The 26009-nt window shown below is 39.2% G+C and overlaps 2 protein-coding genes across 11 annotated transcripts in view; one reads left to right on the forward strand and one right to left on the reverse strand.

Annotated features, from left to right (window-relative positions):
- The window catches only part of TIAM2 (TIAM Rac1 associated GEF 2), a 135949-nt gene extending 112450 nt beyond the window's left edge, over positions 1-23499 (forward strand). The window contains exons 17-28 of the mRNA XM_062490049.1: positions 11455-11634; positions 13065-13133; positions 13511-13636; positions 14743-14851; positions 15470-15649; positions 17010-17128; positions 18315-18423; positions 19460-19518; positions 20321-20426; positions 21171-21258; positions 21889-22043; positions 22852-23499. Coding sequence (XP_062346033.1) covers positions 11455-11634; positions 13065-13133; positions 13511-13636; positions 14743-14851; positions 15470-15649; positions 17010-17128; positions 18315-18423; positions 19460-19518; positions 20321-20426; positions 21171-21258; positions 21889-22043; positions 22852-23498 — 1947 coding nt within the window. The 3' untranslated portion in view covers position 23499. The remainder of the gene's footprint in view (positions 1-11454; positions 11635-13064; positions 13134-13510; positions 13637-14742; positions 14852-15469; positions 15650-17009; positions 17129-18314; positions 18424-19459; positions 19519-20320; positions 20427-21170; positions 21259-21888; positions 22044-22851) is intronic.
- Positions 15030-26009, reverse strand: part of TFB1M (transcription factor B1, mitochondrial) — a 35951-nt gene continuing 24971 nt past the window's right edge. For 4 of the 10 annotated variants that reach the window (XM_062490052.1, XM_062490054.1, XM_062490053.1 and 1 more), the window contains one exon: positions 23523-24967. In XM_062490052.1, the coding sequence (XP_062346036.1) occupies positions 24706-24967 (262 nt within the window). In that variant the 3' untranslated portion in view covers positions 23523-24705. Of the gene's footprint in view, positions 15463-23515; positions 24968-26009 lie in introns of those variants that run through there. The other 6 variants (XM_062490050.1, XM_062490059.1, XM_062490057.1 and 3 more) reach the window with 4 other exon arrangements.

Raw genomic sequence — 26009 nt, forward strand, 5'->3', positions numbered from 1 at the left:
TTCCTGTGCCTTTTGAGAAGGGTATCAGTGAAACTGTAGCCCTTTAAAAGTACATAAGACTTTTGTTAATTAGTCTGGGTTTCAGTGTATTAATCTATTGCTCAGAGAAGGCACCAGAACTACAGGTAGACTACAGGTTACAGAAGGCTTGCTGTAAACCTACCAGTGAGTGCTACTGCCCAGTCCTGCATTTCACTTTGTTGTGTTGATCCTGTAGTTCTGCATTCCCTATGCATGGCCCAAAATTCAAATGTAAGAGCTGCGAGTTTTGGCTAACACAGTGAAGGAGCTGCAAAACCACAAGGCTTAAAGCATAGCAAGTGTACCATGTACTGTACCTAATGTGAACCTGTAACCAGGTCAGGCTGTAGTTGGACACCTGCTTGCATAGTTACTGGTAGGGAGGCACAAGAATGGTAGGAGAGAAGACCGAAGGGTCTGCACAGTGTGCGCAGTTCTTGCATGCAGAGGTGTGACCTTGTGGTGCTTTGTTTTGTGCTATTACATTGAGGCCCTGGGGCTTAGGGGGCGGGGGTATTTGTTGTCTTTCCTCGAAATGAAGGAAATGTCCTCTCAAAAGTACTGAGACAGCTTTTGGTGTAAAACATGCACATGGTTTTGATCAAGAAAAGAAATTGTGTTGTGTTGATGCTTGCAAATGAAGGAAGCCAGTGGGAGGTGACTTACAACACAGCTTTTCTTTGTAGTCATCTGGGAAAAGTCCATAAGGCTTACCTGCAGATGAAAAGGGAAGCATATGACAGTAGCCCTGAATCATTGCAACAGGATATGGTTAGCAGTGTCTCTGGAGACGCCCGTGACTTCATTGATGAAGGGCAGGAAGCTGCCTGGGAGCCCACCACCCCGCACCTCCAGAAGCAATGCCGGTCACCTGCAGTGCAGGATATGACGGCAGCGTTCACTTGGCAGTAAAAGGCAGAGATATCTAATCACACTTCTGACCAACCCAGGGAACGGGGTAACCTCTCTGCCAGCTGCAGAATATTTGGTGGTTTGTTTTTTTTTTTTTTTTTTTAATCATGATACTGTTCAGTTACAGTGCTGACAGTAACATATGTGTTTTTTCCTTGCAACGCAAAAACGTCGAAGCCCAATTTTAGTGAGTGCCAAGGTAGGTGATGTGCCCAGCAGTCACCCATAGCACACAGTGACTTTAAAGTTGCACAAAATTTCAGTATAGGATTTCAGATTAATACCGCATCCTGGGTACCATCATAACTTCAGTGAGGCTTTGATTCCTATTTTGCTCTGTTGGGAACATGTAATGGCAAAGGTAGACCTGAAATTCCAAAACTGAAAAAACATCTGCTGCCTGGAGCAAATTCTGCAAAATAAAAGATAACAAAAAAGGTACATGAAAGGATGGAAGAGGCAACCAGATTTTCATGTTTTGTTACCTGTTGTCTCTTGTTAACATTGTGAGCAGACATAGACATCCTCTCACATGGTGATTATTTCCTTCTGAGACAGCGGAATTCTGCTGTAGTGCCTGAACAAAGCCTTGCCAAAACCAGGGGAGAGGTTGATGTAGAGTTCAGAGAATCTGTATTTGTCAGGAGAGTTACTGCATCTTTTAATGTTTGGCATGCAAAATGCTGGCTACTAACAAGAACAGATAAGTGTTGCCTCCTCTCCCTCCAAAGGTGGCACACTGCAAAACTATATTGTGAAATATGAATGCTACTGCAAAGATACTGTCTCAGTGGTTGCTATAGTTTCTAATTCAATACTTGAGGAAAGTTTTTGCATTCAGCACAAAACACTTTGAGTGAGAATGTTGCAAACAATATTTAAGATGCTTGAAATTAGAAATAAAAAAAGAATTTATTTTAACCATTTGGAATGCTAACTGATTTTTTTTTTGTCACTGGAATTAAAGCAAGTATCTTCACTATAGTCAATTATGCTTTAAAAACACATTTTAATGGCATTTAAAAACCATGTTATTAGTATAATAAGCATTACATGGAAATATGCAGAAAAATTATCCACCCACAGTTATAAAAAGTAAAAAACAGACTCCCTCTAGATCAGTGTAGAGGTCTAGAGACAAGCTGTAATAACCCTGAGCTTATAATGCTTTGAAACCACTAACACTGCAGATCTCCTGGTAGTGCACGGTATGTAAGTACGTGTGTGTGTGTATATATATATATATATGTGTGTGTGTGTGTGTGTGTGTGCATGTATGTCTACATATGTATGTTGTGTATATGAATTATGCTTCTGTATCACCAGTGGTCCAGACTGATGTTACAAAGTAGCCCACAAATGCTCAGGACTGTCCTGCACTGTTTCCTTTCATTCAAAGTGCACACAGAGGGAGCAGAATTAGCCTTTTACCTTCATGCATTAAGGGCAAAAGCAGGATGGGAAATGAACTGGATGCAGATAAGCACACCTACACATATCGGGACAATAGAGGGAAGCCTGTATTATGAAGGATGTCACTGTTATGGTAACTATCAAGGCTGGTGCCACTGAAATGGAAAGATGAAAACCAGATGTCTGTAAAGGGAATGTGCGTTATTCAAAGGACACAGGAACAAACAACAAGGCTATGTAATTTTTCCAGTGATCTTAAAAATATTTCACAGTGATGGATTAATTCACTTGTTTTTGAAAAGTGCTTGAGTGCTGCTTATGTGCTTCTAGAGAAAAAGGAAGGCTAAATGAAAGGCATTCATTCATTTGCTTTGCTTTAGTTTGTGTTGTTCCCCTTTTTGATTTGTCCAAGTCCCTCAATAGGAGATGGAAAGATTACTGAAACATAATTGTCTTTTTCCTAATGAATACACATTAAAAAAAACCCTGTTAATTGGTAACATCTTTTAGCTGGCATATGGCTAGCTAATAATGCAGACTTAATTAGCAAATCTGGGGAAGAATAACTTCCTAATATGGAATTAAAAAGGCCTGTCATTGTTTTTCATCAAGATTGACGATATTGCTTGGACCTGAAATTTAGCAACATTTTTTTTTTTCTCAGTCCCAATGGATGAGCTGTGTTTTTGCATGTATCTATTAGAAAAACAGAGCTTGAAAGTGCCAGGACTATATCAGATAGGAAATAAAGAAACAGTAGCTCTCCAGAAAGTATAGTTATACTCTTAGTACACGTGGATCTGATGATCTGGCCTGTGTTATTTCTAAAATGCTATATGCAACACTGAAAACTTAATTTCCACAAACTACTTTTTTTTGTTTCTTATCTTCAGACTTGCTCTGTGGATCCCTGGGATCTGTGGACTACTACAGAGGCAACCACTAATGGTGGATAAGAACAGTAGCCTTGTACATGCTGCACAGTAATCTATGAATTTGGATTTTTAAAACAGACTGTACATCCACCGAAAAATGAAATGTTAGAGAACAGGAAAAACCTTTCTTGCTCCTTCAAGACCATTTCCTCAATTTTCTGTTTACAGTCTTCTCTCCCAGTGAACCTGATATATCTCCAAGAGAAAGAAGGGGCACAGTCCATCCGCTAAGTAAGAGATTCCTACTGCCGTGATGTGTTCTGGGTGCCTTATCAGCAGCATGTTGTTTCAGGGCTCCAGCATCATTTTTCCTCTGATAGGCAGCCTCTCAGAGACTGAGCTGTGCAGTTTGGCAAATGCTGAGCTGTCAAGTTGCGCTAATGATTTGGAAAGAGATGGATGTAAGTTTAATTGCAGTAATTAAAAGGAGAAAGCTGTTATTCCCTTACTTGCATGAAGGTGAACATCCTTGAAATCTTAGAAGCAGTGCACTCATACCCAAGGATATAGATACCCAGGCTTGGTGCATTGTTTGGGTTCAAGAAAAGGGTTTGCTATGGAGCAATACGTGCTGCCAGGGGCAGTGCTGAATGGAGCCTTACAGCTCAACTTCATTGCACTGTAGGAGTGCTGTGATAGGGGCAACATGGGAGTTGCTCTGTTTTATTATGCCACTGGTGTAGTTCTCCTTTTATTAATGAATTGCTTGTCAGTCTTTTATCTCTGCAGTTCAGTGTTGTCATGTCCTATAATGTTTTATTTAAAGCTGCATTGTTCTTAGGGTAATCTCTCTGTAGACCCAATTGTTTTTGTGTAAATATGTCAAAGTCAGAACTTTTACTTTCAAGCCTGAATTTATTACTGAGCTCATTTTAAATTTCTTTTTATTGATGCAATTATGGCTAAAAAGTTCAAACAAAGGACAAACATAATTATATAAAGAAATCATCCAGAGAGCTGCCTATTTGTTTTTCACTTTATCATGGTAAGAGCATTTGTATGCCACAACATTTAGCAGCATATACCCTTGACAGAGCATCAGTGCGATTGATAAATCATGGTGACCTTCAGGGCAGTCAGCACTCTCTAGATATTTTTAGGTATTTGGCTAACTTTCTCACAGCACCTGATGTTTTGTTTATGCAGTACATTTGACAGGCAGGGAGGCAGGTATATTTCTGGGGAGATCAAACCCATCTTTCTTTGTCATTACTGAACTTTGTCCTGCACTCACCACATCAAGCTATTTTTTAAAAAAATCCTCTCATCTAGCATAATTTTCCTTCATTTGTAGCAATAAAGGGAGGCATGGCAGGTCTGTTTGTACTCTCATACGCTGCTTAGCCTCCCTGCATTGGGATATTGTCAGCATCTCCAGTTTCGGGTAATCGGCACAAAAGAGAAACTTGTGCAGCTGAGCTCATAGGGAAAGTGTGTTAGTGGGGGTTCACAACATCTGTGGCTTCCTTCCGAGGGCCTTTTTCCTTTGGCAAAGTTTGTATTCACAAGCTACAATGCCCGCCTTCAGGAGGAGTAAAACCAGAGCTAAGAGTTTAGCACTGGCTCGCAAAACCCAGCAGCAGGCAGCAGCAGCTTACGGCTCCCTGCACAGGATGTTCTCCGTGGTGAGTTCTGCGGCGGCGTGGCTTCAGCTGGGGTGCTGTTCAATCAGCCTGGGGTGATGGGGCTGCAGGAGCATCCAGGCTGCCTGAACCTGATAAATAATGACTGTCCCAGCATTAGTAATCAAATAATGGATTCTGGCGATGTGTAGCTGGTGGCTGAGTTTGTGCCAGTATTCTGCATGGGAAAAGGTTTGGGGTCTCTGAAGTTTGGGGGAGGGAAGGGTGGGTTGGTTGCCTGTACTGTTTGCTGCTGGGCTCAAGTAAATTGTTATTTCTTGCATCTCTCAGAGAAAGAACTAAGTAAGATCCATATTTTGACAACAAGTGGGAAGATTTTAAAAATATTCCTCATGGAAATGTGGAAATTACTGCAGCATGAATATTTTAACTGTTTCTCTGTTTTTTCACAATTAAGTTAGTATTGTGGAAATAGGGAGGGAAAAATATGATTTATAATCAAGGTAAAGCTGGTGAAATATAAGAAGGCTGTATATATGTATTACACAGGTGGCAGAAAAATAACATGAGCCTTCTGCATTAAAATTGACAACATCAGGATAAGGGGTAGGAAGAACTGACAGTTTTTTACAAAATCAGGGTTTGGGGAAATTTTTATTGTGTGCTTTGATGTTGCCTCATAAGACTCTCCTTTTTATGACCTGGGCTGTCAGGGTTCCTCTCATCTTTACATTTTGTATAGTCAGGATTTAGTGTCCTGCAATGGAAATCACTTCTCTTTTGCTTTTGACTTTGGTATGAGTTGGGTCAGATGACTTTGGAGACTGATTCTAGAGAAACTGAGCACAGCATTCACGAACTCAGTGGTTGCTGCTTGTCCTGGGGACGTGGTCAATGCAGGCTCTTGGGGCCAGGTTCCTGCTGCATGACTTGGTTTATAACAAGAGTTTCAGTCAAGTACCTCAGTCACCACTGATGGTTCTTCTGCACTCAAAGAGAAAGATGGGCATCTCTCTGTGTGGCAGGTGAGAGGGAAGATTTGCCACCATGCAAATATCAATAGCTCAGGCACCACATCAGGTGGGTTGCATCTTGGCTGTTTTACACAGCTGTATGTTCAACCTTCTTTCAGGCCATACCGTGTGCCCTCTGGAAAGAATTACTGGGTCAGCAGCCCCTCCCTCTTCTTAAAGTATTTGTGATAATTCTAAATGAGGTTGGTGACATCTAATTTTGTTGGCAGGCTGATTTGTTAATGTAAATCTCCTTGAGACTGGGAAATTCTAAGTTAAAGACAAAAGTTCCTTGCTAATTCCTTGCCTTTTTTGTATAGTCTGGTAGTACCTAGCCAGGCAACTTCTCCTGTGGTGCAGAGGATTTGTGTCTCCCTCCTTAAAATGTGACTCTAACTATGCTTTGTTTCTGTGAAGGATCTGAGTGGACACTGAAAAAAAATGCCATTCTTTTTCCAAAGTTTTAGATATTTTCATTAAAAGACACACAAGAGACAGAGTGAATCAAAGCAGACCCCTAGAATCTTATTGTCAGTCAGGAACAAGTTCATATTGAGTGGCCTTGAAGTTGGGAAAAGAAGGAGAAGGAGCAGAAGATAAACAATGAATGAAGCTACTGCTTTGGTATAGCTTCTATTGCTGAAAGCTGAGCAGCACTTTTGCCCAGACATCTATGGTGAAAATGCCACAAAGTATTTTTCAGTAAAGCTCTGCTGACATTTTTCAGTTTTAATGAACAAATTAGAAGAATGAGGTAGTGTATCAGTGTCTAACATGAAACAACTATTTTTCTGTGGCCTTTAAGGAAGCTAAAGCCTGCAACTTTCTAGCCTTTTATGTTGTTTGCTTACAAAGTAGTTCCCACTCTGACGAGATGTCAGAGATGCCCATAGAGTGATGCACCCACAAAAAAAAAATGACAACTGTCAGGGCTACCTTTGTTCTGGAGAGAAACACCTTCTAGCACAAAGTAAAAGGGATGGGCATCTGCAAGAGCTTTCCTTTTACACAGAGCAAGGGATGTAAAGGTGTCTCAGGCTAGCTGTTCATCACTCAAAATTCCATGTAATTCTATTTCTTCTGCTGACTGGTACAGTCAGTCTTCCTGGAAATACATGCATCAGGCAGAGCTGACGTGTTAGCTATTCACTTTTGGAGGGCACAAGTCTAATCTGTTTCTGCAGGATGTTTCTGAGCACGTTTCCTCTTAGGGTAGAGAGTTCAAAGGATCGATGATCCAGCCCATAGATGTGGTCTGTGTCCTGCACAAGGATACTGAATCCTAAACACTCTTCAAAGGACATGCATGGCTTTCACTTCACCAAGGAGTCTTTCTTAAGCTGTGTAGAGTTTTCTAAGTCTACTAAAATACTTCTTTCCATGACTGTTTCAAACAAACCCTGGCAGACTGGCGGAGTACATGGTACATATAAATGATGGTAAAGTAAACAGCAGCATGCAGAGACCCCGTAACGCTAATTGACCTTGTGCAGCATTTATGCTCAGTCAGTATAATTCAGTAGAAAGTCACAGGATAGCCATGAAATCGTTGTGCTAGTTCTTAACCACTGCTGATTAACGTCTTCTGCTCTCTCACTGATTAATTTTATGGGGTTTTGTTACTCTGGTGGGGATAGCGCAGCCTCAAATGATGATATGCTTGTCTGCAAGGAGCAAAGAAAATCTGTAAGACATCCTTTTAAGAGTATCTTTTTGCTCACTTTAGGGAAATAATCTAATATTTCTTACCACAGCTATTATTGAAAATAGAATGTGCTGCATCTCCATCTGAAAAACTGAGCACCACTGTGGTTGTTGGTTGCTATGGGTCAAGGTGACATCTCTGTGGGCTGGAACTTTTCCTTCAAAGGTTACTTTAAGCAGTCCACATTCACAGAGAATACTCCTTGCAGAAGCATGTGGAACTTTAAGTCTGAGTCTCAAACATTCATGAAATAAATGTTTCTCCAGGCTACTTCTACACATCCTTCTCTTTTCTAAGTTGCCAATAGAGTACTGGGCAGGAGGTTGCTTCCCCTGACTGGTAGATATGTAGAACAGTTTATACAGCTTTGGTGGAAAAATCTTGAATATGGCAAATAAACCAGCACAGTGCTCCTTAGCTTCTTTCTCCCTGAAATGTAATTATATGTGTTTTTTTTTTTTCCTTTAAGCCCTTCATAAACTCCATTTTTGTTTCCTACTTCTAGCACAGTTAGTCTAAAATTTTTATTATTTAGCCTTATCTGTCTGCTGTTCAGTGCCAAAGGAAAGCTGAAGCTGTTTGCAGTCCCCTGTACGTGTTGCTGAAAGCGGTATACGTAAGCTCAAGTAATGGATTTTGGAGGAAATTTGCTGTTTTCATTGTAGTTTCTCCTCAGATTTTATCTTTTCCCAGCTACCTTGCAGCCTTGTCTGTAGTCAGTTATCTGGACTTACCTTTTTTACTGATTTGAATGTTTTTATTCTGATAAGCTGCACACTATAAAGGTTGGCATGAATAATTTTTTTGCCATTTACTAAGTACAAACAGTCTTGGTCCTGTGCAAATCAAATCAGCCATGTACTTGAGGAATTTATCAATTTTATCTGAGAGTCATCTCTGCCTCTATGAAGCATTGCAATGTCAAGATCAGAGGAAATTCAGGGTTAATTCCCTCCTTAATTCAAGATAGCAGTGGATGTGTGTAGTATCAAGAGGGATTTTTTGAGACTTCTTGTCTTAGGGCACTGGACTACCAAGTTTTGATTTGGCATCCAGAATGCCCAGCTGGCTTTGAAATCCCAGCTGCAGGGCAAATAGAGCTGCCCAAATAGAGGGCAGAGGCTGAGCCTCTTCTGCCCACCCACACATGCCACATGTAAAAGAGGTGGTCCAAGGGGTTGTCACTAGAGACTTTCTAGAAAGGATCTGTTTTAAACAGTTTAAAAGACCAGGAAATTTTTTAGGGTCAGAGGGAGAAAGTAGCATCCAGAACACTAGGGGAAAAAGGTAGAGATCCAGACCTGGATGGTAAGAGAGTTTTGGGAAGAAACATGGAGGAAGAATTGTTTTACGCTTCTCTATTTGTTGCTGTGTTCTCATTCATACTAGGCTCCTTGTCAAGAGCCAGTGGTTCCACTGACAAAATGGGTTCCTTCATCTCTGTGGTCCATGCAATGTGTATGAGTGAACGTGAAACACTTTTGTCCTGTGATCAAGTAGCATTTCATGCTTGCTTTGACCCACGTGTAAATACCACAGTGGGTACAAAGAGTGAGGTCTGGATATTGTGTGGTCTGGAAGGCTCTTCCCTCTTGTAAAGAGAAGGACAGAAAGTAGCAAGACTTAAGGAAAAGACAGGATCCTGTGAGCCAGGAGGTAAAGGGCACTATTTTTAATGCTACATTTGCAAATATATCCAGGAACATATTAAAATTTATACAAATCAGTGCTTGTCTGCAGTATCTGAGAGTTAATCTTGTGTCTTGGGCTTAGGCCAGCTATGCAGAACAGTTTCTGACAGCAAAATTATATTGCTTAGGTGATCAAAAAAGTATTTATGTTGAGGAGTATCATCTATTTCCATATGCTTTCCCATACAGTGATTCTCAGTGACAGATGCAGCACTGACCCCAAAACTCAAGGGAATGTAGAAATAGCATGTTCCCCAATGTCTGCCTACTCTATATGCAAAGGTGGTTGAGGAGGAATAGAGGACTTCTAACTCTTCCTTGTAAAACTGTGCCTGTTGATGATGTTTTCAATAGGCTGCCTTGCATCCTTGATCCCAGTGTCCTTGATCAGTCATCAGGCTGATGTAAATCAAGCTGTGCATGCACATCTTGAGCTGTAGAGAGTGTAAAATCTGAAGTATTCTGATATAAATAAACACCTTTCTGACATCAGGAACAAAGCAAACAAAATTGAAGTGCTTTGGCATTCAGTTGTTTAGAAGCTGCTTTAAAATAATCCACATACAAACACACGCACACACCACTTCCTAAACTATTTGTTTGCAAGCCACTAATTAATTTCAGTGTCACAGACTGACTACAATTTTAAAATTAATTCCATCAGTGTTGAGCTGTAATTCCAACAAACATCATTCAATTCATGTTGCGTATTTTGGGTCATATTAAGTGTTGAAAATACTGAATGTATCTAAAGTTCATAGTCCTGCAAACTGGATTATACTGGATTATCAAGATGGTTGCACATATCAGTGAGGAAAGTAACTTCATTTTTTTAAGAGTGGTGGCATTTTTTCAAACTGGGAGCTGGGAAACTAGAGAGAGATATAGACTACATGGCAAATATCTGACATTTTAACATTTATTTTCATCATATAGGTGTTTTATCACAGGAAATTTAAAATTAAATATTGCTAGTCCATTTAGCCTCCACTTTACTGAAAGACTTTGTATAGCTCAGTTCATTTTCAGATTAACTTTTTCTATTTGTTCATTTGATGGCCTAGTATGTTGGTGAACCAAGCTACACAGGTAATCAGTGGTGAATCAGGACACCCGAAAAGGATGACTTGAAACAACTTGTGGCATAAATAAAGTCCAGATTAAGACAGTTCTGTCTTAATGTCTTGATCTCACTGAAAAAAGACTTACATATGAAATAAGGCAGCCTTCATGTGGTCTTCATTTGAATGCACTTGCTAAATATTGTTAACGTAGAATTGAGTATAATGGTAGTGATGTTTTAGCTTTTTTTTTTTATCTCAAATTAAACATTGAAGATTATGGCCTGTGAAGTTGCTCTTGGATGTTAGTTGTGTTCATCCAAGAGAAAATTATGTAACTACTTCATAGTGTCAGAAATATCTCCTTGTCTTTCATCTTTGCATCACAAGATTAACTGTTGTTGTTCTCTCTTCAGTTCCTACCCTGTTTGAAAATTTTCTGATTATTTCAAAATTCTGTTTTTAATCATTCTTCTAAAGAATCTCAAATATTTAATTATTCATTTGCCTTTTTTGAAAGCAAAAGATCCTGGTATGTAGTTGTATCCTTGGAGAGAAAACATCTGACCATTTTTTGACACGCCCAGATATTGGAATCTGAACCCTCAGCTCCACGTCTTATTGTTTAGAAAGCAATAACAAAACACACAGCACAATATAGGCAGCAGATGAAATATAAAATAAATATTCTGGATGCTTATAGGATAGGATATTTGGGATATTTATCTGCTAATACTTTCAATTTTGATGCAGTGTTGCAAAATAAGAGAGGTGGAAAACAGTGTGATGCTAGTGTCATAAGAATCAAAGTATGTGATATATCTCAGTGCTCTCTCATCTTTTGCATTCCATGAACTTGTATCTGAAGATTGAAAATAATCTGTGCTGGAAAATCACTAGCAATTTTGAATTCTTTTTACTGCTCTGATCTGGTTCTACTATAAATTAAAGCTGTTTAAAGCCGTCCGGATACACATCTTGACACACACTGATAAAAATCAGTGGCATGCTCTGGCCCCTGAATTTGGAACAGGAGCAAAATAGGAGGAATTTAAAAATAATTGTAGTGCAACTCATATTCTAAAACATTGTCGCTTGTCTCTTTCTTCTCACTTAACAGAGCGCAGAACAGATCAGTGCATTGTGCCGAAACTTCCAAGAAGTCCAAGCAAGCAACATGGAAGGACAGAAGGACAACCAGGATCCACCTCCACGACCACTGGCTCGCCACCTTTCTGATGCAGATAGACTGAGGAAAGTCATCCAAGAACTTATGGACACTGAGAAATCTTATGTCAAGGTGAAAAAAAAAAGCATGGCTCACTTGTTTTTGAGGCTGAGCATGACTTGAGGACAGTCTAAACATATTTTGATCGTACCTTCATACAACTAGCCTTCCACAAGGTCATAACCTACAAAGTCTCCTTTATCTAATTGTTCTGTTGTTTCTGGCAGACTCGCTTCTGTAGCTGAGGCTGTAGGATTTCATGTAGTAGCACTAGTTGTAGTCAATTTGTAGTTCTATAGGAGAGCGGTCATCCGGGGAGAAGACACTTGCAAACAAAAAGGGTTTTTCAGGTGGTGTCACCAGAGCTTCCAAGATGAAAATAAATGTGGTAGAAGAACAGAATAGTCTCCTACAAATGAGTATGTGGAAAAAGAGTGCATGATTATTTTTGAAGCAGGAAAGCTAAAAGGTACAACTCCAGTGGGTTGTAGCATGACATGGAAGTTATTTCCCTTCTGACTGATAAGCCTGAAATTTGTTTGATGTATCTCTATTCTTTTTATGAACTGTAAAATCATGTGACTGGATGCCAAAGGAAACATGAAAACATCAATTTCATTGACCTCTAGCAAGAAGGCATCATCTTCTTTTCTGGATCTCAAAACATGTATTTAAAGATGCCAGTACTTGCTGCACTAATGTTTGTGGAAAAGAAAACACTTCATCCACCAATGCACTAATATAGCCATATGCTCGACCCTCATTTATGTCCACCTGATGTATCTTTTAGAGGACTTGCTTGAACAAACATGACCATGGAGGCCACTGATACATGTGAAATTTTGCATCAGGAAAAATCCTGTCAGGTTGCAGTATTTGACACAGAGTTTTCAGGGAGCTGCTCATTTACTCCTTCTACACAGAATTTCTGGCGTGTCTCTTCCCGAGGCCGGAGAGCCCTGTAGTGCTCCCCAGCCCCGCTGTCATGCTTTGATGTGGGGTAGTGCCATTCAAAAATAGCACTAATTTTCTGAAGAAGTGACTGAAAAATCCCTTGATTACACCTACCTGACAACATGACTGAATATTTTAATAACTTATAGGGTTTTAAAATGCAACATGTCCTTCTGAATATTACTGCAGATGTTTAAATAAGTGGCTATTTATATAGTTTAACATGCATAATTAAAACATTTGATGACATTCATATGGATGGACTAATTTGATAATAATCATCTGTAACAATTCTTCCTCATGCTAGGTTAAAATATAATTTGTTGTAATCAAGCTGTAAAGCCTTAAGGATGAAACAGAAACATTCCACTGAAATTAGTTTGCCTCTAATTTAGCAGAAACTTCAGTGCTAACAACATGCAGGCTATTTTGTTACTGAAAAGGAACTATTGTCTTTAGTCAATTCCCCAAACTTACCCCTATCTCAGGGTTGCCACATAAAGAACACAAATGGTAAAGAAAAAGTGAATAAATATTCTTTTTTGCAGGACTTGAGCTGCCTCTTTGAGCTATACTTGGAGCCCCTTCAAAAAGAATCCTTCCTTACTCAGGATGAGGTGAGGGAATATCTGAAAAAAGGTCTTTGTCATTCTTTTATGAGTTAAGACCTTGGCACTTGGGCTTTTCATTGCTGAGAGTGTGACAGAAAAAGCAAACAAGAATGATGTCAATAGGAATGACACCAGTCAGTGCCTCTCTCTCTGGTGTGTGCATCACTTCCTTTTCTTAAAGGGAATTGTTCTTCTGAATTAACTGCTGAGAAACCTTCACTTTTTGCATGGATTTTATATAAAACCTGTTTGAAAAGTATTAACAAAGACATTACAAACCTTTGCAATCTCTTTGTGTGTTACATCTCCTTAGTCCACTGTTTTCAAAAGACCACTTTTAGGTCCACAGAGTGCTATACTTCATAGCCTGATGTTTTCCACAGATGGAGTCCTTGTTTGGCAGCCTGCCAGAAATGCTGGATTTCCAGAAGGTGTTTTTGGAGACTCTTGAAGATGGAATATCTTCTTCCTCAGATTTTAATACATTGGAAACACCATCTCAGTTCCGGGTAAATATTTCTTCATTTCATACTTTGTAGTGTGCCTGAAAATGTGAAAATCTGGCTTTAAGAAGTTTCTGGCTCTAAGAAGTTTCATAGGGTTGCTTTTATGTTTGAAGCTTTTCTTTGGATTACAGTTTTATTTAGCAATGAAAGATAAATGCTACTTTTCATGGTCTTATCTTCCTCACCATGGCAAAAGTTGCAACATGGGAAAACCAGAGTAGACTTGGAGTACATGATAAACTGGTGGTGTTTGTGAGGCACAACTCCTTTGTAGAGAGTTTATTGTCACTGTGCTGGATTCTGCCCTGCCTGTGCTTCTTCCTCACTCCCAACAGACTGGGAAATTTTCTTGTTGAATGCCACATGAGTTTCCCATGTTGTGAGGTCCAAGAAGTGGGCCTGTGAAGTGCAGATGGCTGTAGCACCACCTGTAGTACCTGCCCTGACTGGACAAAGCAGATTCCCTGGCAATACAGTCAGGACTGAGCGTGACTGCTGGCAGGTCTCCTGAACACTTGCTGCATTTTGTGGAGCAAACATTGATTAAAAGGGGGGAGAGGGCTTCTTTCCTCCCCCCTCACTACTCTTCTTTCTTATATTTGCTTTGGGAGGCATTTTTCTAAAACCCTCTCTTGTGATTCAGTCCTTCCCAACCTCCCCTTCATCCGAAAATACCAGAGGTGTCCTGTAATTACCACCTGCCTGAAAAAAGGAAAACAGCTGGAAAGCAATCCTGTATTTGTTTTACTCTGTCCCTTCTAGCTTTGGCACTTTCATGCCTTGCTTCCTATGGCTCATGTTTTTCTTCTCAGCACAACATAGTTATACGTCTGCTGATTTTTGTTCCTCTGCTGCCTGACATATAAAACAGAATGCCTACTCAGGAAGAAAGAAGAAAATTGTGGGCTATGCCTAAATCAGCTCACCTCTACACTCAGCGAAAATGCAAAAATATCATTGTTACTACCAGTAGTATATTCATGTTACATATATATAATGCATGCATAGAAAAATAGCAGAAAATCTACCATTGAGTCTGCTTGTTGTGTGCCTGAATATTTATTTAGGATTCTAGTAGTGAACTAATATTTTGATTGTGTTGATTTCAGAAATTGCTGTTTTCCCTTGGAGGCTCCTTTCTGTATTATGCTGACCACTTCAAATTGTACAGTGGCTTCTGTGCAAACCACATCAAGGTTCAGAAAGTTCTTGAGAGAGGTAATTTATTGTCTTCATTATTGTAATTCACTTGCATGAATTCAAACTGCAGTGAACTACTGTAACAAATCTTGTCAGCTTGCAGAGAATATTGTATGAAATTAAGGATTAAATATTGGTATAAAGCAAGAACTAATCAGGTGTCTTTCAACAGGAAGATCTAAGATCAGAGGTTCTGCTGAGTATGCTATAGACCTGAAGAATAAGTTTCCTTTTGTAACCTCCAGGCAGTAGCCTGGAGAGCTGTAGAAACACCTTCCACAAGTTTGTACTGTCTGCAGGCCCAGACTCCAGAAAAGCAGCAACAAATGGTAGAATAAATCAGGAATAACTTCCTCTGACATTCACTGCAATTCAGTGGGAAAATCAGAGAAATAATCTCACCTTCATAAAATTGCTCTCTCAGCCCTTTTGAATGTTATTTGATGCAGGAAATTATTATGGAATTAATAGTGTATACTACTCTTTGAATCATCCATTGAAAAAGGGTGATAATTTCGTTGCTGGGTTCAAGGTGCCATTCCATGATTTTCAATTATTGTAACTTCCATGACTTTCATGACTTTTACGTTTGACTGACCAATTCTTTTTTTTTTTTTTTTTTTTTTTTTCATATAGCCAAAACAGATAGTGCCTTTAAGACCTTTCTGGATGCTCGAAATCCCACAAAACAGCATTCTTCTACACTGGAGTCATATCTCATAAAGCCAGTTCAGAGAGTGCTGAAATACCCTCTGCTTTTAAAAGAGCTGGTGTCTCTGACAGACAGTGAGAGTGAGGAGCATTATCATTTGACAGGTAACTTATTTTCTTCTACCAGTATGAATATGAGTTAAGTTTTATTTCATGTCCTCTATGAAGATACAAGTAGGCACTCTGGTAGACAGCACAGAACTTGTCAAAACCTAGAGAGAATTCCCTCCCTCTCCTTAAAAGTAGTAAGTATATTTTTCGTTCCTTTAGCTAAAAGTCCTACTTGGTATGTCCAAATCCCTTTGAGAAGTAGCTATGTCCAGGATTTGCCACAGCAAGTAAGACTGGGGTCATTATCCTTGTGCACAGGAGCATGTCAGGTCACAGTGTTGTATTGCCTTTTTTTTTAACCCATTTGAGAAACACTGACCAAGGCTCCATCTTGTGGTTATCATTTAGTTCTTGAAATATGTCAAAGTTTAAGAACACCACAGAAGGAAATATTTGTTGTTCAAGATCTTTCTATGACTCTTGCTTGTGTAGAAGAGATGTTTGTCAAATGTTTGCAGTCCTCTCATGTGGACAGACTTATCTAACATGCATTAGAGTTGATTGCTTTTCTAGGCTCACGTGCCTGGGACTTCACCCAGGCAATTCGAGTTCAGGTCTGTCAGCACCTGATGGATGAAGAGATGTATTTTATGGATTGATTGTCATTTTCACAACACAGATGCAGACAAAATACACTGTCAATAAAAACTCATGAGGCTCTTACTGACTTCAAGAGGAGCTTCCAACATTTCCCTTCCCCAAAAAAGCTGGGGGTGGGAACTTATTTGCAGGTCAGGATAGATGCTGAACTGCTAAAACGCTGTGCTATTAAGAATTGATGAAACAAAGGATCCCTGCCCAATTCTCTTCTGAATTAATACAGAAATCTAATCAATTCTAGTGACATTCTTGTTTGGAAAATATAATTTAAACAAACCTGAACACCAGCATTTCATGTGTACAGCCTAGGAGGAACTTGTACAGCCTAACACACTATTTCTTTGTCCATTCTGGGATGAGACGAATGCAGTTTGTTTCTTTTAAAGATCACTTATTCTAGGATGAGTGTAGATTACTCCTAGTGCTCTGTATCTACAAGATGCAAAATTTAACCATGGTAGTATCATATTGCTATAAATATTGATAACTTTGGGGGCTTGTCACTGGAATGCTTATTGCAGTCTTTTCAGACACTTAAGATACCACATGAGCATTTTTCACTTACTCTGATCAGGAAGTATTTCTTCTACTGTTGCTATGAGAAAATACTGATACAGAGCTAGAATTCAGTTCACCAGACCTTGGGAAGGCAACATCATTTTACGTGCCTCAAGAGGAATTCCATTTAAAATCACCATATTTAGAAAATAAAAATTAATTACATAGCTGTGTATGAAATTTTTAAACCTTACAGAAGCCCTGAAGGCAATGGAAAAAGTAGCAAGTCACATAAATGAGATGCAGAAGATATATGAAGATTATGGCACTGTATTTGACCAACTGGTTGCAGATCAAAGTGGAACAGAGAAAGAGGTAAGAGAAGAAACAACATATTGCACTGACTCTTGAAACATTATCCAGTTTGCTGTTGAGGCTTCATCTCTTCCTGAGTTAATTCTGGGAAGTTACTTGTGCTGGGCTTGCTCCATTCTCCTTTAATATTTTGTCTTGTTTTGTAGCTGCCTGTCAAATTTCTTCCTGTCAGTAGGTTATGGTAAAGTTCTCAGACAGCTGCCAGAGCCACATATTGGACTGACAGGAATTGCAAGCAGGAGTAGATACAGTTCTCAGTAGGAAAAAAAACCCCCTCTTGTCAAAACATTGCAGAAATTATCCATGCCCCAAGGCATTCAGATTTTATGCTACTGAGTTCTTAAGTTCTTAACATATTTTTTTACCCGTGTAAATGGAAATGGCAATTCAAGGGATTTCAAATTAAGGTCTGTTATTCTCATTCTCTACACTTCCAGTGCTGAGGCATCCATGTCTGTTTGTCCAAGCAAAACCCATTAGTTATACAGACTGTGTGCAGTCGTCTCCCAGAACTGGGGCAGGAAGGCCTCAACTTAGCCATTTACATCAAACAATTACTAAGCAGATCAAATCTGTAAAGTTGGGTATCAGATATGAGAGATGTCATCTCTGTTGTTCCATTTCCTGCCAGTAAAAGTCAAATTGTCCCTGTTGACTACCTGGTTTCTTATCATTTATGGGGAAACAAAGTTTGACAGCCTGTGACTACCTGGTTTCTTATCATTTATGGGGAAACAAAGTTTGACAGCCTGTGGTATTCTTCAGCATTATGTGGTATCCCACAGAAGAAAGGAGCCTTAGAGTACAAGACCTCCATTAAATCTGCCATTGGTAGTGCCATTAATACTCTACAGAAATCAAAGATACATACAGCTAACAAATCACATGGTTCATAACTGGCTATATGGAAGTGTAAGATCAGCTTAGTATTCTTCTGTGTTATTAATAGTAAGGACTTCTACCCAGCTTCCATAGCTTAGGGACTATTACTTTGTATATTTGTAACCTGTTTTTAAAAAAGGGATTACTCACACTTTTCCTGCTGTAGTGAAGACCTCTTTCTATAGATACAGTAGATACAGAAAACATAGATCCTTAAAGTTATGGATGTGTATTAAAATGCGGCACTGATGAATACAACATTATACTGTTTATTTATGTTATCTACTGTTATAATTTAATACAGGTGACAGAGCTTTCAATGGGAGAACTTCTGATGCACTCTACAGTTACCTGGCTGAATCCTTTCCCGTCGCTGGGCAAAGCAAGGAAAGACCTTGAACTTACAGTGTTTGGTAAATGTCTTCCTTAAGGACTCTGTGCTTTCAAATCTGAAGATTGCCACATAAAATCTTCTCACAGGCTAAAAGCCCCAAACTCCCTTCTGTGTAGTAATGTGATATCTAGGGTGGACTTATATGTGAAAAAATACATATTTGTATTTTCCTAACATGAAGAAGTTTCTATTTATTTGCTTGCTGGTACTGTTTCCTCTGTGAGCCACCATCAGCTGCTGTCTTGACTATATTTAAACTATGGAAATCAGTGATTTTCAAGAGGCAATATTAGAGTTTTTAGAACAATCTGTTTAATTAAGCTTTCAAAGGAGGATTTTGGGAAAATCATGATTTATTATACTCTTGTGAATTCAGACTAACTTCTGCTTTACAGCTACTGCACTGAAATCCCCATCCAGATTATTTTAACCTGAAACTTGTTGTGGAAATGAGAGCATGCAAACAAGAGTCCATTTCTTAGAAAAATTATTTTAATATTCCAGTGGATAAACACCTTCAGAAGAACTCCAGGTTGATGACAGACAGGTTTCTCTTTCTCAGGGCTCTCCCTCCCTGGGAAGCATGGGAGCGGGGGGGAAATGCTTCAAACAGAAGAACAAACCATTGAACTGCAGGAAGAGAAGACTGTGTCCTTCTCAGCACTCTCCTGCTATAGGCCCTTCACTCCACCTGAAAATGTCCACTGTCTACAGAAAGAAAATTTTTACATCTAACCTACATCTTCTATATTTGTTTATGTGAAGACTTACAGGAAACAGGTGGTTGCAGGTGATTTCAGAATAAATGTACGGAATGGGTTCATCCTAAATGTTCAGAACAAAACCTGAGGGATAAACACTGCCATTGCATGAAAGTGCAAGATGAAAAACCCAGCTTTCATCTCAGCACAGGGCAAATGGTCTTCAATGTTTTGTTATCCTTCACATTCCCATGACTATACTAAGCAGCTTCTCCAAGATAGTATTTTCACTGAATATTGTAATATTATGCCTATAATTAAGAGTTTTCCCTTTTTTTTCCTTCCTCTTTTCAGTTTTTAAGAGGGCTGTAATACTGGTGTATAAGGAGAACTACAAACTGAAAAAGAAAATGGTAAGTCTGGTAACAGTGGAGATGGTGGATATTCAGGATATTACTGCAATGTGAGATGGACCATATAGCATTAAAGTGGGAGTGACTGAGGTGAAACCCCACTTTCCCTTGCTGGCTGGAATTCTGGCTATCCTGCTAAAACAAATGCTCAGTATCTGTGTAGCAATAATCATCTGTGTGACCCCCCACATTACTTTTATCAAGTGGAATATGAAACATTGCTATGCAAAAATCACTAATTCTTCCAGGTAGCATTTATGATGTCTTACCTTACCACAGGGTATAAGTGAAAACACCTTTGATTTACAGACCCTTGATTACCCTGGCAGGAAAAGAAAAGGGGCATCATAGACATAACATTCTCTGCACCCACTTTCAGACCTGAAATGTGGAAGTCGGGTAGCAAATTGTATGTTCAAAGTACCAGTGGTGATATACTCCACCATGCTCGTTACAACAGACAGAGGGGCTCTAAAAGTAGCAGCAGCACCTACCTGATTAATGTATTCTGCTAATTGACAGTCTGCATGTTCTTCCATAGGAAACTTCTTCCCTGGTAGTACTTATAGGCAAAGTATTATTTTTATCCATTAAAATCAAATAGCTTTCAAAAGTTGAATCAATTATGAATTCCAAAGGATGTGTCTATCACCATTTCAACTACTTTTACAAGTTCATTTTAAGGTAGTGAAGGAAAGTTTCATCAATTTAATTTTTCTTCAAAGGCAGGTCTTTTAAAAGTAGCACAAAACTCCATCACTTTTTCTGCTTCTTAGAAATATCCATTGTTTTCTTTTTACAGCCTACAAATGTTCGTGCTGCACATAATTATGGTGACTTGGATCCATTTAAATTTCGTTGGCTGATTCCTCTATCTGCTCTTCAAGTTCGACTGGGGAATACAGCAGGTAACTCTTGCAGGAAATAATTTAGGACTGAATGCTTTTCTGGGATTCTGTATTGGTGCTTCTTCCGGATGTTTTTCAGAGCCTTTGGTAACAAGCAGGTGTAGAAAAAATAACCATCTATCCACTGTTGTCTCCGCACTCAGGGGATACAGGCTTAATACATTTACAGACTTTCTTCATTTGGTGTGTTGACTTCTGTGCAGTGAGGGAAATGCAGCATGATGTGAAGGAATGACAGAATGGAAATTGCCAAATAAAAGGCATGTGGTTTACCATACTTGACATCCTGGTGACACACTGGTGCTGTTTGTGTGCTGATCCTCATGTTTTTTTTAAACAGGGGAAAGATGACTGTAATTTGTGGTAGTAAAGGACTGTGGGTTTATTTTCAAGCTGATCTTTACAGTCCTATCCACTTCTGTATGTTCTGTAAAGTGTCACAAGGTCTTTAGAGCACACCTTGGTGCAGGCCTGTGTGTTGAGGCTGGAAGACATGGAGAAGCAGCAAGAATGGGGGAAAGCAGTTCTCCAAGAGAGAAGTTATCAAAGGCAGTGCTAGGCTGCCACAACAAAAGAGCTTAGGGGACTTTCTCTTGGGTTCCACTTGGGGTGAGATCTTCTGTAGCTCCACATGTGGCTGAGTTAACAGTGCCTTTGGGAGAGTGGAGGAGCTCTACCCCGGTCTTTCTAATGCCAAAGGTTTTGAGGAGGGTATGCAAGAGTAACATTTCCTTCCATGCGCAGGAACAGAAAACAGCTGTATCTGGGAACTGATTCACACCAAGTCAGAAATAGAAGGCAGGCCAGAAACCATTTTTCAGTTGTGCAGCAGGTAAGCTTTACATGGAGGTTGTATTTCACAAATCACATTAATGGAATTAAAAAAAAAAAGTATTTCCCCTCATGTGACCTTTACATCAACAGTTTTGAAGTATCACTCTATTTGAAGCTAGGCACTATGCTATTCTTTAACTGCATAAAGTGTAACAAATTCAAATGGGTGAATTAGGTGCAGTGGTCCACTGTCAGAAACCTGCAGACACAGAAACGTAAGCTCCAGTATGGTATGGGGAAAGTAACTGATTTTATCACTCTCAGCTGGTTAACAGAGATTACTTTCTCATAATGACCATTTAAGGTAGTGATTCCCTCATACAGAATTTACCTTTCAAGTCATTTTTCTAAGAGGAAGCAACCAAGATCTCAAAATACAAAGCGTGTGGAATGTCTACCACTGTTAAGATCTCCCTGCCCATGGCACAGAGTTAGAAACTCGGTGATCTTTAATGTCCCTTCTGACCCAGGACATTCTGATCTTATGACAGCTGTAAACCCATTACTAAAGCAAGCTTTTGAAAAAAAACCACTGCACTAAAGCCCATCAGCAGAAAAGAAGTGGGAACATTTTATCCCACTGTCCTTAGGGAGGAAAATTAAGTTCTGTGTTTTCTTAACCTTGCAGTGATTCTGAGAACAAGACTAACATTGTGAAGGTCATCCGTTCTATTCTGCGGGAGAATTTCAGACGTCACATAAAATGTGAGCTACCACTGGAGAAAAAATGTAAAGAGCGCCTCATCCCACTTAAGAATCGTGTACCTGCAACAGCTAAACTGGGTAAAAAACACCACCTCAAGTGTCTGGACTTTGGTTCGGGTAGGGCATTCACAATTATTACCATGACCACAGACTGTCACGCGTCAGACCCACAGATCCCATTTCTTTTTTTTTTTGGACTGGAGCAGTAGTTTCTCTACCATTCAGTGTGTGACAAGGGCTAGAGGTGATAAGATTTCCCATTCCCCCTCCCCACACTGTGATATGTCAGTAGCTCTCTTCAGCGAAGACTTATTAAGGCCCAAATTAATTTTGCTGGGAAGGAACAGACACCCTTTGGCATACAATATTAGTGTTTTTTCCTCTGGGGTCCCTTTAGTAACTCAGCCCTAGTAACATTTATAGCTAGAACAATTGGCAAAAGCCAGGGGTCTTGCTTCTTTCAAAGCACCAAATCTGCATCCCAGCTGATGTAATTAAGTACAGGCTTCAGACAGTTAGATGAGTAGCTACTAGTATTTCAAGTTCTCTATCAGATCAGTACTCTGAAATATCCCCTTAACATCAGAGGATCTGGAAGCCCTTCAGTGCTTTAAGTGCCCAAGTCAGTCTTCCTTTCTGCAGAAGTGTGTAATTTACAACTACACTTTTGGGAGGATTTTATATGTATTATGCATGAAGGCAAGCACAGAGCCCTAGGATAGGTGTAGTGAAAACTGTGAGGTGAGAGCACACTGTCAGTATCAGAGTGCTGACACATCTCACTTGGAATGACTATGTCCATCATAATCATAAGTGGGCTATTATGATAAAAGGTATAACCAATTTTTTGGTGAAAAAAATAAACCTGCCTTTTTACTCTGCACAGCTTCCACAAGATCCTTGAAGGTGCTGAAGAAGTCATCCAGTAGTGAGTGGAATGGTGAGCAGGGGAAGGGCACCTTCCAGGACTCTGATGAGTGCAGCCTAAGCAGCAGCACTCAGAGCAGCAGCTGCCACACTTCTGAGAGCATCCAGGAGCCCAAAACTTCATCTCCCGATAAACATGCAGAGAGCACTGCATCTGACTTTTCTAACGCTCTTGTCAAAGAATCTGATATTCTCAGTGATGATGAAGATGATGATGAGGACTATCGGAGCCTAAAGAAAGGCAGCCCTACAAAAGACATTGAAATACAATTCCAGCGGCTGAAGATTTCAGAGGAACCCAGTGCTGACTCTGAACAGGATCAGGCTGCTGAAAATGAGGACAGAGATGGCTTTCAGATAGCAGAGCATCCAAAGCTCGTGCGGGCCCATTTCTGCCCAGTGAAGAGAAAAGTAAACAGCACAAAGCGCAACAGAGGAACTCTAATGGCAATGCAAGAACATCACCAATCCCTTGACAGTCACTCTGATGCTGCAAACCTTGACCTGAACTCTATTTTAGAGAGAGAATTTAGTGTCCAGAGTTTAACATCTGTAGTAAATGAGGACTGTTTTTATGAAGCTGTTGAGAGGCATGGAAAATCCTAGCTTTCTAAGCACTATATTAAAACATTCATTTGAAGTCCCCATAAAATTTAACAAACCTTTTATTTTAAAACTAGTAAATTCATGGAAGCTGCAGGAAAACTACTCTCTGATTTTGTGCACTAATACATTTTTGCTCAAGAACAGCTGTAAAGGATTTTTAAGTTATTTTAATTTATTGTGGATCAAAACTAGATTAAGTTGGCCCAGGTTTGTAAATTAGTTCATCCCTTTCAAGCAGTTATTAAGATGATGTAGTGTTCTTGGGGATGACCCCATTAATATTTTAAGTAACGTGGAAAAGGTGCTAGTGAGTGGCAGAGGGGTTTACAGTGAAAAGTAGCATTGCAAACTGAATTTTTCACCCTTGGGCATTTTCTTTCTTTGGTTTTCATGTTTGCTTTATTTAAAGCACAATTAAGTTATTTTAATGTGTTTTAGTGCACAACAGTGCAGAAGTTTCATTTTTGTATGTTTCAATGCTGTTTATACTTTATACATATATGTAAATACAAAAACAAAGCTTGGCCTGTAATCTTTTATTTGACTGTATTTTTTATTTTCTCTATGAGCCTGTACAGTAAAAGACAAATAAGTATTGTACTTAGCCATGTTTTCTACTTTTTATTGTGGTGCTTTTCTGTAGTTGGAGCTTTAAATCCCAAATTCTTTGCTTCTGCATAAATGAGATGAGTATTAGCAGACCTTGAGGCAATTGGTGCACTTTATCCTCCCATAAGCCAGTCACTTGAGTGTATTTATAAGAGTCTTGGCTTCTGTTTTTTAAATTACTTTGCACAGTAGGATGTTCCAAGATAAAAAAGAACAAAACCCCAAACACCATCTTATATGCTGATGTTTGAAAAGTATTTTTCTTCCATTTCAGTAAAGCACATTCATACAAAATTCAATTATATCAGAAGTATTGCAACTTAATGACCTGTTCTCACAACATACCTTGTTTCTTGGTACGTGTTCTAGCCATTCCCCTGAAGTAAAAAGAACCTGGATTGCCTTTTCCCTTTTGTCTGCAGCTGAATGGAATAGAGATGCCCTCTCTCTCGCTACCACATTCTCAGAAGTAGGTCTTTCACATCTGCACAGATGTAGGAACATCTAAGCCTTCCTTTACTGAGCCAACACCTTAACAACTTAACAACCAACAACCTTAGTTAAAACTAATAAAAAAAAAAAACTCAGACTTGTGCTGTTAGAGCTGATTTTCCTCTTCAGTCTGTTCAGGCTGATCAGTACTTCCAAGTACATTTCCTGTCATCTTCTTTTGCCGTAGTTCTTCTCTGTAGTTGAACACAAAAAGGCTTGGGTCCTCATCACACATTTTCCTGTATGCATTGCACAGGTTTCTAAATTGTGACATAGAGAGCTGAAAAGGACGTAGAGTTGGATCAACATCTGCTGTCATCATCAGCTGTTCTGTTCTTTTCAAGCGTCCATTTTCAGGAAACAGGGTCCTAAAAGATATGGGATGAAGAAAAATTTCAGCAATTCAGACAGTTACATTTCCCTTAAGAGTAATGTGGAATTTACTTAATAGTAAACCTATATTAATTATGTCACTGTTTTAGCTCTGCCACTCTTAACATACCTCATTATCTGAGCAATGGAAACATATAAGGGTCCTTTTTCAGCAAATGCAAATTATGACACCATAGGAAAGCACCTATATACATTATAGACTAAACACATGTATGTTCATGTTTGCTAACATTAAACAGAGCTTTGGCTATAAATACAAGCACAGAGCCTTCTTAGAATTGGCCTCATATTTAGAAAGCAACAACAGATTAAACTGTGCAAATCAGGTCAGATTTGAATAAATATGACTCTCTTTCAGACTGTTTCATTCTAATGGAAAAGACAATTATCACTTGTCATTAATACCCTAATTCTCATGTCAGAAAAAAAAGCTGAGAAAGAGGAAAGGAGTACTTAATTGCCATTCACTTTTTAATATTTAGAACGTGGGAGAATGTGGCAGGAGTCCTAGATTTTGTTTTCAGCTTTGTCATTGTTCACAGATAGGCATATCATTACATTTACTCTGGGGACAGATGAGTTAGCACCTCTCTCTCTAAAGTTCCCTAAATCTGAATGAAGAGTATTAGGTAAGTGATTTTTAATGTCACACAAAAATACATACTATACACTGCAAACATTTGAAAGGACCAGCCCTTATTAGCACTAGTTCTCAGTCTAAAATAGGCCAGAAAGGCAAAAAATCTGCACATGATTTATGGGCATTCCTCAGTTTTCAAATTCTATTTGTGTTACATACATAATACCTAAAAATGTTGTGCATCTAATTAGAGTAACACACACTCCCTCCCCCAGATGTGTTTGGCAGGTTGGCTGGACAAACTAGTCAAAAGACTGTACAAGTAATGATAATTGGTTCCTGGTGGGTGCATAGAACACAAAGTTAAGAATGGGTGTGAAATATTATAAGTGAAAAATGAAATTTCTGGGAAACCTGTTTTGAAGTATGTGCTACTT

This window comes from Cinclus cinclus, chromosome 3, assembly GCF_963662255.1.
Source record: "Cinclus cinclus chromosome 3, bCinCin1.1, whole genome shotgun sequence".
Lineage (NCBI taxonomy): Eukaryota > Metazoa > Chordata > Aves > Passeriformes > Cinclidae > Cinclus > Cinclus cinclus.